At 42.0% G+C, this 13,853-nt stretch overlaps 1 protein-coding gene across 19 annotated transcripts in view; it reads left to right on the top strand.

The window, feature by feature from the left end:
- The window catches only part of MAST4 (microtubule associated serine/threonine kinase family member 4), a 575,831-nt gene that overhangs the window by 134,743 nt on the left and 427,235 nt on the right, over positions 1 to 13,853 (top strand). For 2 of the 19 annotated variants that reach the window (XM_054684306.2, XM_063811161.1), the window contains one exon: positions 5,955 to 6,064. The exons of 16 other annotated variants lie outside the window; for them this stretch is intronic. In XM_054684306.2, coding sequence (XP_054540281.2) covers positions 6,038 to 6,064 — 27 coding nt within the window. In that variant the 5' untranslated portion in view covers positions 5,955 to 6,037. The remainder of the gene's footprint in view (positions 1 to 5,954; positions 6,065 to 13,853) is intronic. One more of the 19 variants, XM_054684308.2, reaches the window with a different exon arrangement.

Raw genomic sequence — 13,853 nt, 5'->3', positions numbered from 1 at the left:
GTGTGTGTGTGTTTCTGAATTCAATTATGAAAGAAAATGTTGATTGACAACATGCCATTTTGCTTTATGGATCCACATATACCAACCCCTCCCCCTCCCAAAAAAAATAGGGAAAAGAGTACTTTACACAAATGTTGGAAAATGAGAAACTGAGACTAGAATGGGGGAGCTGGCTTTTAAAGTTGTCTAGATATTGGCAATAGAAATAGATATCAAGTCCTACCTAAGTAGGTATTGGAACTTTAATCAAGTATGTCTTTATCAGTTTACCCTAGTTATACATACTATATAAAATAAGCATTATCCCACCTCTGAAAATTATTTCAGTTTTTGTTTATGAAAAAACTTAGATGGGCCACAGGTAATTGTTGTTTAGAGGCATTTTGGAGCTCCCATAGGGATACACAATTGAATAATAACACTTCAGTTTAATGATGACATGCTTTATGATAAAGTAGCATTGGGTGCAGCTTAGCAATATCCAAAGATCAGAACATCTGTTATCTGCAGAGACACTGGGGTATATCTGCCAGACGTTTGCATATAGAACAAGGTGTTTCAGTTAATGTGTCATGATAGTTTAATTACATCACCTTTCTTGGGAGTTTGCTCGATTCTAGGTTCAAGAGCATCCAATGAGATGGCAACCTATCAATTTTTCTTTCTTCACCAGCCTTCACTTATGCTATTGCTTAGTTAGGTTATAACTGCTTATTTCTAAAACATACATATAGAAAAAGAAAAAAATAGGTGCCCATCATTCTATTCAGCTTTTCTATGGCATTTAATCTTGGTTTTGAAAACCACTTTGTCTTTTTTCTCTTCCAACTTTTTTTTTGTTGTTAACAAAAGGCAGTCTTTTCCTCTGGCTTATAGTCTTCTAGCTATCCTCCCTCCTTAAATAGTGGTTGTCTCACCTTTGTCTCCACTCTCATTTCTCTTGTGGTTTCTATATTGCAACTCCCAAACTGATTGCTTCTGCTTGATTTCTCTCCTCTTCCTCTTAGCTGGATTTTCACCTGCTTTCTTGATAAATCCATTAAGGTGTCCCAGAGGCAACCTGAATTCAACATGTGCAAGAACAAATTTCCTGTCTTTCCTCCTCGAGGCCAAGCCACCCTTGCTCCCCACAAGTAAGAACCCCATGGAGATCTGTGACTCTGTCCTCCTTCACCTTCCCTTCAGGTAGGCAGGAAGACTGTTCACTTTACTTTCCAAGTATCTGCCCAAGTGTTCTCCATTCCTGTGATACCAGTCCCACGCAGGCCCTTATGTCTCAACAGCTTCCTCACTGGCCTCTTTTCCTGACTCATCTCCTCTATCCAGTTCACTTCCTAGACTACTGCTTGTGTGGTCTTTCTGAAGCATGGGCCTAATTTGTACTATTTCTTAGCTTTACAATGTCTGGTTTCCTATTGACTTTCAGTTACTGCTGGTCATTGTCAGCACTGGTTAGAAGACTAGTTCACAAACTAGTCCCAACTTCCTCTTCTGGCAGACTCTCCTTCCTACTGCCCTTTCTTCCACCTTCTCCATCTCTCCCCCAAGCCTCATTTTCTGGCCCCATTCATCATTTCTTCTACATACCACCCACTTTTCAGGCTTCCCCAGTTTGCCTACGCTGTTGCCTCTGATAGAAAAGCTTTTCTTAACATTGCCTCTTCTTCCTGGAAGCCTTTGCTGACCCAGGCAGAACCACTCGCTGCATCTTGTGTGTTCCTCTAGCACTTTGGACACACCTCTCTCCTAGCACTGATCACTTTGTGCTATAGTTATTTGCTTAGGAAGCTGGCTTCTGACTGGTTTCTTAAGGGCAAGGACAATGCTTTGTGAACTTTATACATCTGGTGCCTGCGATATGTAGGCAATCAACATTTGTTCTTTGAATGAAAAACTGAACAGATGCATACTCCATCTGCAAATGCTCAGCATCTGGATGTGTTGGGGATTGGGGACAGAGATTGTCCCTTTTTCCACTTGAGCCTTGGTCTATTCTAGCTCATGAGGAAAATAAGTAGATTGGATGAGATCCATGTGGTTGTGGAGTGGGTTGATCTGCTTGCTTCTATCTCTTGCTCAGCTGCACCTTTCCTTTAGCTTTCTTCTTAGTATTTTGCCATTCGGTCTCTAAAGCTCTGCTTGTTTTGGAAGATATGAGCATTATTTTTTCTGGTCCAATTTGAAAGTCCTGCTGTTTTTTCTGCCTGCACCTCACTCCTCCTTTTTCTCAGCATCATAATCCAGGTCTTCCCTTCATTGTGTTTGTTTTTTATGCTTCAACCTCCATGGCTGGCCTTCCAACTCCAAGTCTCATTCCAAGGCCACATTCTCCAGAGCTACCAGGCAAATCTGTCCCAACCTTTGCTTTAAACAAAAATGGGTTCCTTTTGCCTATCAAATACAGGCATTACATGTAAGACTTTTCACTAAACAACCCCTTCAGTTGTCCTGCCTCTGTCTCCCTGTCTCCTCCCTCCAACTCTTCTCTCTCTTCCTCTGACTATTCCTCTCCCGCTCCCTCTAACTTTCTCCGTTTCCCCTCCCTCTTCCCCCCACCGCACACATGCACAGAGTTTTCTAATCCTATTTTTACAAATATGGTTTCCTTTCTTCAGATAGATAATTTACCAATTCCTACCACAGAAATTCATCTTATAGATATCTTTCATTCTGTAGGTTGGAACCCATGAATGGGTCATAAAATTGGCTTAATGGGTCATTAAGCGAGTGAGTCACCCAGGCTGGAGTGCAGTGGTGCGATCTCGGCTCACTGCAACCTCCGCCTCTCGGGTTCAAGTGATTCTCCTGCCTCAGCCTTCCAAGTAGTGGGGATTACAGGCACCCGCCACCACGCCCAGATAAGTTTTTGTATTTTTAGTAGATATGGGGTTTCGCTATGTTGGGCAGGCTGGTCTCAAACTCCTGACCTCAGGTGAGCCACCCACCTCGGCCTCCCAAAGTGCTGGGATTATAGGCATGAGCCACTGCGCCCAGCCAACTTGTGTTTTTTTTTAAAGTGAAATTATAATAGAAGATATCAGAAAATGTACATTGTAGTATGGCTAAATTATTGCTTTGTGAAATGTTTACTTAGTGGTATATGCCTACTGGATAATAATCTAAAATGTCTTAGTATGGTTCGCAGTTAAATAATTTTGAAAGTTACTGACATACAGTAATACAAAACCATTAATTTCTTCAATATTTAACTAAAAGCTTACTTCCTTCATGAACCCTTTTGTGACAAGATAATAGGCTGTACGTATCCCTGTTATCTAAGCTTTTCTGTTACCTTGCTTTTTACCAAATTTTAAACAATTTTATGGCTCAAACTTTGCTTTTCTCCTTCTGTACTATGTCACCTCTGCATTTTAAATGAAAAGTTGTTACTCTGTGACCTTGTATGTATCTGCATATTTTGTAATTCTCCCATAGTTACTGTGTGAGGCTTCTAAAACTCCCAAATTAGATGGCAGACTTTTGGGGGGCTTTTAGCGACTTGTGGGCACCAAGTCAGATAATAGATATTAGGAACTTGGTACATACTGTTATTGGCTGGCAAGGAAGAATAATCCATAGAACTTCCACTGGTTTGGAAGCTCCTGAACTTGAATATCAGATGGAGTCCGGGGTATCATAGGCTATATTGTGTGATGTGGGCCATTGATCCATTGCACTCAAAATTCTTAATCTTAACTGTTTTCTACCTCATTTGCATCAATTTACCTTCCTTTATAAATAGAAGAACTTACCTGAAAATGATGTATCTGTGAATCTGTATACTTTCTGTTCAAGACTAAGTAACTTCTTAATGTTTTCTGGGCTCTCACTTTATAGAGTATTGCTGTCCAATAGCGCTTTCTGAGATGATAGACATGTTCTATATTCTGCAGTGTCCAGTATGGTAGCCATTAGCCACATGTGGCTTTTGAGCTCTGAAAACAGGCTAGTGCAACTGAGGAACTAAACTTTTAGTTTAAATTAAATCTAAATAGCCACATGTGGTTGGTGGCCACTGTATTGGACGGCACAGTGTTGGAAGCTTGAAAACACATCAATTTGTATTTCTTTTTCTCCTATTATCTAGCTGTCAGGACTCCCCACCCCTTGCAGTGTTGTTCTTTCTCTTTGTTCTAGTTATTCCTTAATTCTTCCACGGGACACCTGTTAGCGTTCCATGCTCCACCCTTAAGAATATCCTCTGACCTGTATCCAAGAGCCTGTCTTAGAAGACACTGCAGAAACTAAGAGAGGAGATTTCATTTTTATATTTTTTAAATCCTTGGTGCCTAAATAACTTGCCATTCCTGTTTTCTTTCTGACAGCATAAATGCAGTTTATGTAGAGAAACTGAGCTTTTTTAAAAAGGGAAACATACAGGTGAATCTTTTCTACCAGTATTATAGCCCCAAATTATTTAAACCATTGAAACTAATAAGAAGTGCTCAGCTTGCTATCTTGGAACTACAGAAATTGTTTTATATTCAGAATTAATCATACAAAATAATTATACTCAGTATAAGGATGAGGTTAAAAATGTAGATCTCACAAATTTAGGTTTCATGCAGGTTTCATTTTAGTTCAATTACTATTGCTTGTAAAAAGTGATACCAGAAATAATAGTAAACGTTAATTTTATATGTTACTTTTATATGAACATATGTATTTTGTCCTCTGTGATATTTGGTATACAATAAGATGGAAGGTGGTGTTTTCAACTACTTGGAAGAGAGGCTAAGCTAATATCTAGTGTTACATATTATATGATACTTGCTTATTAAATAAAATCTTGTATTTTTTTCTCCTGGTAGAGCAAGATACACTTATCCTAGGATCCATGCACTTTGACAATTTGTGGATAACCTAAATTTGCTAGCAAAATTTTGTTTTTATGTGAATATGTTTTTATATGTATATTTGGAGAGAAGTATAGGATTTACAAAGGGATCTGTGACTCTTAAAGGTTAAAAGTCACTTGTTAGGTTGAGAGATTCTTGACTGTAGGAGCTAGGTTTATCACTGTACCCCCACCCCCATTTGTGGTGTAATGTCATAACACAGAGTAATTACTCAAGAAATGCTTTTGAAATGGAATTGGAAACCATTTCTTTCACAGGTGACAACACACTGCCTTTCTTTTTAAGCAGAAGGAATCTATGAAGACCTTTATTGTTTCATGCTTCTGATGTTAGATTTCCATTATTGCTACAAGATAGGGTGATATGGAACATTTAATCTTAGAGCAAATAGCTGTGGGATTTGGGGGATCTGGAGAAGTTATTTTTCCCATTTCTATCACTTGTTTTCAGATATCCTGTTTCAAAGCTGACTCCATGGCAGACCCTAGCAACATCTTGTTTGTTTTAACCTTACCTGCATACCATTGATCCTTCCTTTCCATCCTTATTCATAAACATTGTTACAGAAGTTAAACCAAACCTTGGGCTGCTTAATGATGGTCTACCTGCTACCACTTATACTCCAACCAAGAAAGAGGCAAAAGATGCAGAATGCCAGGAGATGGAGAATACTTTGGCAACCATGTAGTGAGGGAATTTTTTTTTTTTTTTTTTGGTCCTTGTATGTGTGTGCCTTGCGTGCCTTGCCTTATATGTGCCTCTTAGCCTGCTGACACACACACACACAACTGGAGCTGTAGGTTGGCTCTGGGTCAGTCGCTGAATTACTATTTAAAAAAATAGCAAATTACCCAGAGAATGAAATGCAAGTTCTTGGGCAGGGAAGAAAGGTAGCAACAATGATTCAGCTGCTAAAGTTGGCAATGGGTCAGTTTCAGGGAAAGTGATTCCTACTAGGGCTATTTTACTACGTTCTTTAAGTCTTTTTTTAGACAAAGGTAGAGTATGAGGACATAAGGATTAACGTAGTTTTTCTGCAGTCCTGCATTCAGGTACAGTTAACAGTGGTCTATTCTTTTCTTTGCTCTTTTGCAGTTCTTCAAGAGTTTGAGTCATGAAGTGTGAAGCCTAGAGATGGTGTGATACACAGAGATGAAACTGGTTTTCACAGGTGATAGATGGAAGGCTGTTTTCAAAAGATCAAGGTAGCAGTGAAGGGTACTACTCTTGTACACTTACATATGATGAATAGGAAAACCTAGGGTTAGGAACCAGAGAATGCTGTACTTGGTTGAACATGTTTGCGTCCCCTCTGTAGTATCCGAGTCATATGGGTTGGTGTATAGTCCATTCTGTAAAGTCACTATGAACACATAATTTGTGTAACATATGCATATGCTCAGGCCAGAGGACACTTGATATAGCAGTTACCTTTTCCTGTGTAAGAAATTATCCCCCAAATTGAATAGCTTAAAAAAAAGTTTTATCCCAGTTTTTTGAGTTAGGAATTCAGGAGTAACTTAGCTGGTTGGGTGGCTCTGGGTAATTCAGGAAGGTGCAGCCAGGACTGCAGTCCTCTGATGGTTTGACTGGGGCTGGAGGATCCACTTCCAAGACAGTTCCTTTATGTTGCTGGCACATTGGTGTGGGCTGTTGTCAGGAAGCCTCAGTTCCTTACCATGTGGACCTGTCCATTGGGCTGCTGAGTGTCCTTGTGTTGTCCTCATCAATGAGAGAAAATGCAAAGAGGAAGCCACAATGCCTCTTACAGTTGAGCCTCAGAAATCACACACCAGTATTTATGTTGTGTTTTGTTTTTCAAAAGTAAGCCACTAAATACAGCCTGCACTCAAGGGGAGGGTACTACCTCTTGAAAAGAGGAGTACCAAGGAATTTGTCTGCCTATTATAAGATCACCGCACCTGGGCAGCTGAGAGTCCCTCCTTGGCCTCGTATCTCTCCGTGTACTTTGATCCCTTCTGTCTTCTACTTCTGGATTCTTTCTGTGTCTAGGGTACATACTGAAGAGGCTGCTTCATCCTTTGAGGTCCTGTGCTTTTATGGAAGGAGCTTTAGGCTCATTAGAGGTTTCTGAGTGATACCTCTACAAGACAAGCCTTTCTTTTGCTAATATTGATCACTCCTTACAGCATAATTTCCAAGTCACTCTCTTGACTTCGATCAATCAGAGAATTCCTTAGGACCGCTTGAGGCAGATATGAAAAGAAGAGAATGAGGCTGATGAGGAAAGAAAAAAACAAAAAGTCCTGCTTGTACCCTGACCTGCCATTTGGATTCTTCAAGAACATAGTTTTTGACTTAGTACCAGGAAGGACATGGGAGTTGTTCCAAATTAGAACGGGGTGCATTGTGAGCAAATAGGTCCCCTCAGAACTCATTATGCTGGATGAGCTGTGCAAAGAGAGCTCACAAATTCAACCACAGATTTTTACTGAATGCCTACCCTATCAGTTGGGAAGGGTGATGACAACCCGTGACATAAAGCACAAAAGTTTATTTCTTACTCGTGCTTTATATCCATTGTGAGTAGACTGAGGCTCTACCTGGCAGTGTCCTCACTCTGGGATAGGCTGACAGAGCAGCCCCCATTTGGAGCAAGCAGTCACTGAAGCAGAGCTAGGTAAGAGTGTTCTGGAGGATCTCACACCCACAATTTAGTGCTTTAGCCTGGAAAGGACACACCCTGCCTTTTCTCACACTCACTGGTCAGACTTTGTCACCTGGCCCTGTCCAACCACAAGGAGCTAGAGAGTACAATATTATTGTATGCCCAGAAGGTGGAGAGCCCAAAAGAGTTTACTTGGCACTATTGGCTTTCATACCTGCTATGTGCCAGGCCCCTCTTCTAGCCTCTGGGGATTCATCAGGGAGCAAAACAGACCCTGCCTTCATGAAACTTATGTTCTAATGGGGGAGGGAGACAATAAGCCAGCAAGTAAAATGTGCAGTGTGTTAGGTGCTAGGTACGGCGGAGGAGAATATAGCAGGAGCAGGTGAAGAATGGGTTCTGTGTTGCAAACATGTTTAATGGAGGCCAGCGTAGGTGGTTATGATGCCCTCCTCACGGTTGAAAGTGCTCCGACACAGGTCTGCTTTCTCAGATCTTGATTGTGCTGAATACTCAGCTGCTGTCAGGCCTTTTGCACTGTGAACCACACCATACTTTTAGGCTGTTCATAAATCCCTTTCTTCTTCTTTGAACTTTTATTTCTAACTTAAGTACCATTGTTGTTTAAATTTTTGTTATGAGATATTGTGACTACATAAGACCGAACTGTAAGAAACCTTAGAAGGTTTTTAGTCAATTACTTCCCTCTTTTAGAACAGTTATTGAAGTCTTAAATTATTGATACCTTCATTGCCATTTTCCTATAGATCTTTTTTTTTTTGCTTAGCTACCGTGATGAAGAGTGCTTTATTATCAAGCAAAAAAGGCCGTCACTTAAATGCATTTGTGTGATTTATGTAACAGTCATTCCTAAGATTTCAAAAGTAATTTTTTAGAGTTGAATTTCCTGCTTTTTCCTATATTCTCATTCATTGTGAAAATGGGGAAATGGCACATAGTTCTCATTTTTAGTGAAATATCATTTATGTAACATAAAGTGTAAAATTATGTTACACTTCCTTCCTTAGAGGACACCCAGTTGTTTAGTCGCATCTTTCTTCGGTTGTGGGGGCAGCAGTCATTCTTGTTTAGTTTCCTTGACCTCTGTATTTCCTGGGGCAGGAATTCTTGGGAGAAAAAGAGGAGATGAGTAACACTGGTTTGCCTTAATCACAAAGGAGTAGAAATAGGTGGTAGAGAATGACTGGGGCCCTTCTTGACCTTGCTCCAAGGAGTTTTTAGAAATAGCCAGCCCTCCTCTCTTTTCACATACATAGAGGCATTTCGACTTTATTTCAGTCTTCTCTTCACTCCCCCTCAACAGCACATCTCTCAACGCCCTGGGGTAGTTGTCATCTAATAACGTCAAGTATAAGTAGATGTTTATTCCTATGACGCGTATACCAGATGTTAAATATGTCAAACCTTTTGCTCAGTGTTGGGGGCTGCACACAAGACATCGGGATTCAGAGCAGGCAGCGACCTATTAAGGAAGAATGGGATTATGTTTTCCCATGGCAAATGCTAAAACAGAAGACTCAGCTAAGCATTTTTGTACATGTTTTTTTTTCTGCCAAGCAGGATGTTATTTTCCATCACTCTTGTTTTTTTTTTTTTTTTCATCCTGCTTTTTGTAGGTGACATTTATTGAGGAATACTTCCTCTCCAAGACATGCTGCTGTTGAAGTTTGTCGTGAATGATTTTTAGGTTTCTTAGTAGTACTATGTTTAGGGCTATACCAGGGAATTAATCCATATCCTTTGTCTTGGGAATGTTGGGAGGTAGTGAGAAGTCACCAAGAGGCATAACTGCGTGAGGGCTGCTAGGCCTGTGGGAGGAACTGAGTGTGGATGTGGGTGGGTGGCTGCTGGAGGACTCATCAGTTGTGCCCTGCATAAAGTTGAAACCCTAAATAAAGTCGAAAGGCCATCTCATCACATGAGGAAAGCATTAGAGGCTGATGTAAACTCTTAAAAGAGACAGCAGAGGCTGGTGGAAGGCAGCAGAGAACATGTTGTGAGGCAGGAAAAGATTAGGAAGTTGCTGTATGTCTTGGCTCAGAACATTGGCTGATGATTGATCTTGAGGAACACAGTGAAAACGTGCTGTCTCTTAAATTTAAATTATGTTTGCTGTGGAGACTCCTCAAGCAATTCCTGCTTGTGGAATGCACAGGTCCACATGGAAAATGCTGTATTTTCTACCTTAATATTCTCATTAACCATCATCTCCCAGAAAGAAGGTCCACGGAGTGCTTGTTACATCTGTGCTTGGCTCACAGAAGGCCTGCAAATGTTCGTTCCATTTCTCCTTTCTTCTCTCCCATCCATCAGTCTTCCATAGCTTGGCTGTTTGTTTTGGAGGTGATCTTAGGAGGCTTACATAAATGTGGAGGTGGAGGAAGTAGAGAAATTCAGTGAGAACATGATTCAAAAAAGCAGAGTGGAAAAGGAAGCAGGCCCAGTGGAGCCTCTTCCACCTGTGCAACTTGGATCAGGTACAGTCGTCGCTCAAGCTGTTGGTCTGTGGCTGGGTGACAGTGCTGGTGCTGCCTGCGGGAATATGGAATGGAAAACAGTTTGGGAATGGCTTGTGTTTGACAGCTAACTGTGGGTCTCTGATACCTTGGGCAAGTCACTTATAAGCTTCGAAAACCTCAGTTTCCTTATCTGTGAAATGGGGATGATAATACTACATCAGAGGGTTGTTTTAAAGATCAAATGAGATAATGTTCTGAAAACACTTAAGATGGTGCCTGGACTGTTTGGGAGAGGGCTGCTAGGTTGTGACCATGGAGAAAGGAGACATTGCTCACCCATCTTGCTTGCTTTTTCTCAAACATACTGAATGCACTCTGACTTCAGGGCCTTGATACTTGCCATTTCCTTGGCCTGGAAGCTTCCACTCCCTGTGCAGCTCACCCCCTTCCTTCCTTTGGGTCTTTGTTCAAATGCCCCCCTTTTCAGAGCAGTCTTCTCTGGTCGCTAATATGATAGACTAACCCTCATTCTTTGTCGCATCTCCTGCTTTCTTCTTCTTCACAGACCTCATTACCACCTGGAGAAAGGAACTTTGTTCTGGTCACTGCTGTCTGCACAGTGGCCAAACCACACTTGGCACATAGTAGATGCTCAGTGAATTTATATAAATCAGGCACCCACAAACCTGTTCTATAAAGGGCCAGATAGTAAATATTTTAGGCTTTGTGGGCTATGTGGTCTCTGTGGCAGCTGCTCAACTCTGCTATAGTAGGCAGCATGTAGACACAACATAAAGAACGAGTGTGGCTGTGGTCCAATAAAATTTTATTTGGCACACAGGCTGTGTTTGCCAATCCCTGGAATGTCAATAACAGTGAAGGTCAGGAATGTACCTTTAGTGGATATAGTGGTTTGAGCTTTGTGGGAATGGGACCTCTCAACAGTGGACTCTAAAGGTGACTGTAACCTTTAGAGAAATATGTGGAATTGGAGGAAAAAGAACCCCATAGCCCTGGTGAGGAGGTGGCCTGGCTTCTGGCAGCTGTAATGATACTCATGGTCAGGGGATCGGTGTGCTTCGCCAGCCAGGCCAGTCAGATGGGTACATCCTCCTAAATCAGAGCTGTTCTTTCATTTCTTGTGAACTGATTTTTGTTAATTTTTAACACTTACATGGCAGAGGAATTCGTTCCTTAAAATCCCTGTATAAGGAGAGGAAATCGAGTTGATCTACTGTAAGTTCAGGTTGTTATATACTAGAGCCCTAGATTTATTGAAAGGATGAGCATCTGTACTCCCAGAGCGGAGTGCTGTGTTCTCAGGCAGTTTCAAGCTCTCACTTAGAAGCTTCCCCTTAGCTTGTCTCTTGTTTCCAGCCTTTCGATCCACACGCCTTCATTGCAGAGCTGGTCTACCAGTGAGGTGCAGGCAGGAATGGGAAAATAGACACTTGGAGCGTGGGAGACGGAGCTGGGTCAGATGCTGACCGTACAGTTGCTCTCGCGGTTCATCTGCCCGAGTCTGTTTTCAGAGTTCTTCAGATGCCAGTGTGTTCACACTTCCCGAGGCGGCCACTGGTTGGCACTCAAGCTCATTAACTTGTTCCCTGGGGTTCTTGTGTATTGGTGTGTTTTGTTTTTGCCCTTTAGGGGGAAAGGAAACAGAATTGCCACTCTTATTGGCTAAGATTAGTTGTAATTTTATTAATAATTTTAGAATAAAATTGTTTATAGACATGGTTAAAAAAACAAAAAGGAATGTGATACAACTCTCAAAGCTCCTGAGCGCTCCTCCAGCTGCTGCCTTGGCCTTATTTAGGCAACCCCACCCAGTCCTTGGGGGCTGCCTGGAAGACTCAAGGGACTCTTGACAAATTATTTTCTGTTTTTACTACACTGTGGCTTCTGGTGAATACTTCTTTTAGTGGAGTTGCGAACCTGTACCCAAAGGCGAAATCTTTTCCTTTCCTGATTGCATGTGAAGGTGGGAACATCTTGAGTAACTTTGTGCTCTTGTAACCTACAGGAGAGTTTTCTTCTGGCAAGCGGAGGTGTCAGGCCTGTTTGGAGCCAGATCTTGTCGTCAAGAACAAATACATGAAGGAAGTTTGAGGAATGGTTGGTCAGCTAATCAGAATTCAGAGTACAGTGTCATCAAGTTGCTCACATGCTCATAACCCTGGGTGAATAGTAGAATAGGAAGAAAAGTTCAAGTAGATTTGTTTTCTGGGGAAATCTATCAAGCTATTAATTGTGAATAGTAGCTTGCACTCTGAATGCACTCTCACTTCAGGGCCTTGATGCTTGCCGATTTCCTGGCCTGGAAGCTTCCACTCCCTGCGCGGCTCACCAGCTTCCTTCCTTTTGGTCTTTGTTCGAATGCCACATCTTCAGAGCAGCCTTCTCTAATCACTCATATGATAGAGCAGCCCTTGTTCTCTGTCCCATCTCCTGCTTTCTTCTTCTTCACAGCCTTTTCTTTTCTTTTTTCTCATTGCATTTCCCATGTCCCCTCTTCCTCCTCATGTATGTGTTTCTGTCATTTTCTCCTTCCCCTTTTTCTCTAGTTCATGTTCCCTTGAGAGGTTGGCAGGTGAGACCTGGCTCGTCTCTTGGGGACTGGGAATCCAGGTGGGGAAGGTTGCCTTGGGATTCAGCCCTGGGATGGCGTGACCTGGGAAGAGAGAAGCTGGGGTGTCAGTGCTATTACCTAAAGTTTTAAAGCAAGCCCTAAGTTCCTGTGTGCCTCCCACAGAGGTGGGGTGGGCATTTGGAAGTGCTTTGGGCAGGCTGGTGGCACAGGCCTGGCACTCGGTCAGAGTCCAGTCCTCCACAGGCTGCGTTTCAGTGGCAGGAGTTAGTCAGTGCAGGACGCTGGGCACAGGGTGGGCCCCAGACCTGGAGTTCGGGGGACACAGGGCAGGGAGACTAGTAATGGAGAGGCAGAGACTCAGCCCAGGGAAACAGGAGGATAGCAGGGCAGAAACCCAGTCAGATAGAATTCAGGGGTAAGACGGATCTATGCTGTGCCAGGGGGCTGCTGGTCTTGGAATTTTAAAATTTTTTCTTGTGGATTATACTTATAATTATTTATTAATAGATATTTATTACAATTGCATATTATGTATTGTTTTGGCTAAGAGAGAGATGATTGGTCTTTGGTTCTACAGTGGGACACAGCTTCGAGTGGAAGGGGGAGAGGGCACAGCTCTGGGGAACTCAGGAGCTAAGCAGGGCATTGCATTTTCTGAACATCTCTTATTTGGCCACTTTCTTCTCTTTTCCTCTTCCCCTCTCTCTTCTTTATCCCTCAGTCATTTCCTTCTCTTTCTTTACCATTCCCTTCATGTTTTCTGGTTATTTTTTTCCCTTTAAGAAGAAATAAAGCTGATAAGATAGCTCAAATGGCCCAGTGCCCCTCCATCCCCCAGAGCCATCCCACCCTCTTACCATTTGCCAGTTGCTCAGCGGTTATCTTTCTGTGTCTTTCTGAATGATTTCCATTTTAACCACGTGGGGCCCCTGGGCTGCTGATAATTCATGACTCATGTTTCTTAAGAATGCTTTTCTTAAGAACGTTTATTTTGCCTCTTGGGTCAGAGCTATCCACTGTAGAGTTCCTCAAACAGCTCATTTTCCCTCTTAATATGAAGTCATGAAGTGAATATTAATTTTAAGCATTTGTCCAGTTAAAGAGCTTAAACATTATTTTATAAGAAGTATGTATTAGTTCTTGCACTACTATAAAGCAATACCTGAGTGAGTAATTTATAAGGAAAAGAGGTTTAATTGGCTCATAGTTGTGCAGGCTGTACAGGAAACATGGCAGCTTCTGCTTCTGGTGAGGCCTCAGGAAACTTATGACCATGATGAAAGGTGAAGGGA

Source organism: Pan troglodytes, chromosome 4, assembly GCF_028858775.2.
Source record: "Pan troglodytes isolate AG18354 chromosome 4, NHGRI_mPanTro3-v2.0_pri, whole genome shotgun sequence".
Classification (NCBI taxonomy): domain Eukaryota; kingdom Metazoa; phylum Chordata; class Mammalia; order Primates; family Hominidae; genus Pan; species Pan troglodytes.
This window is presented reverse-complemented; position numbering and strand designations above follow the sequence as displayed.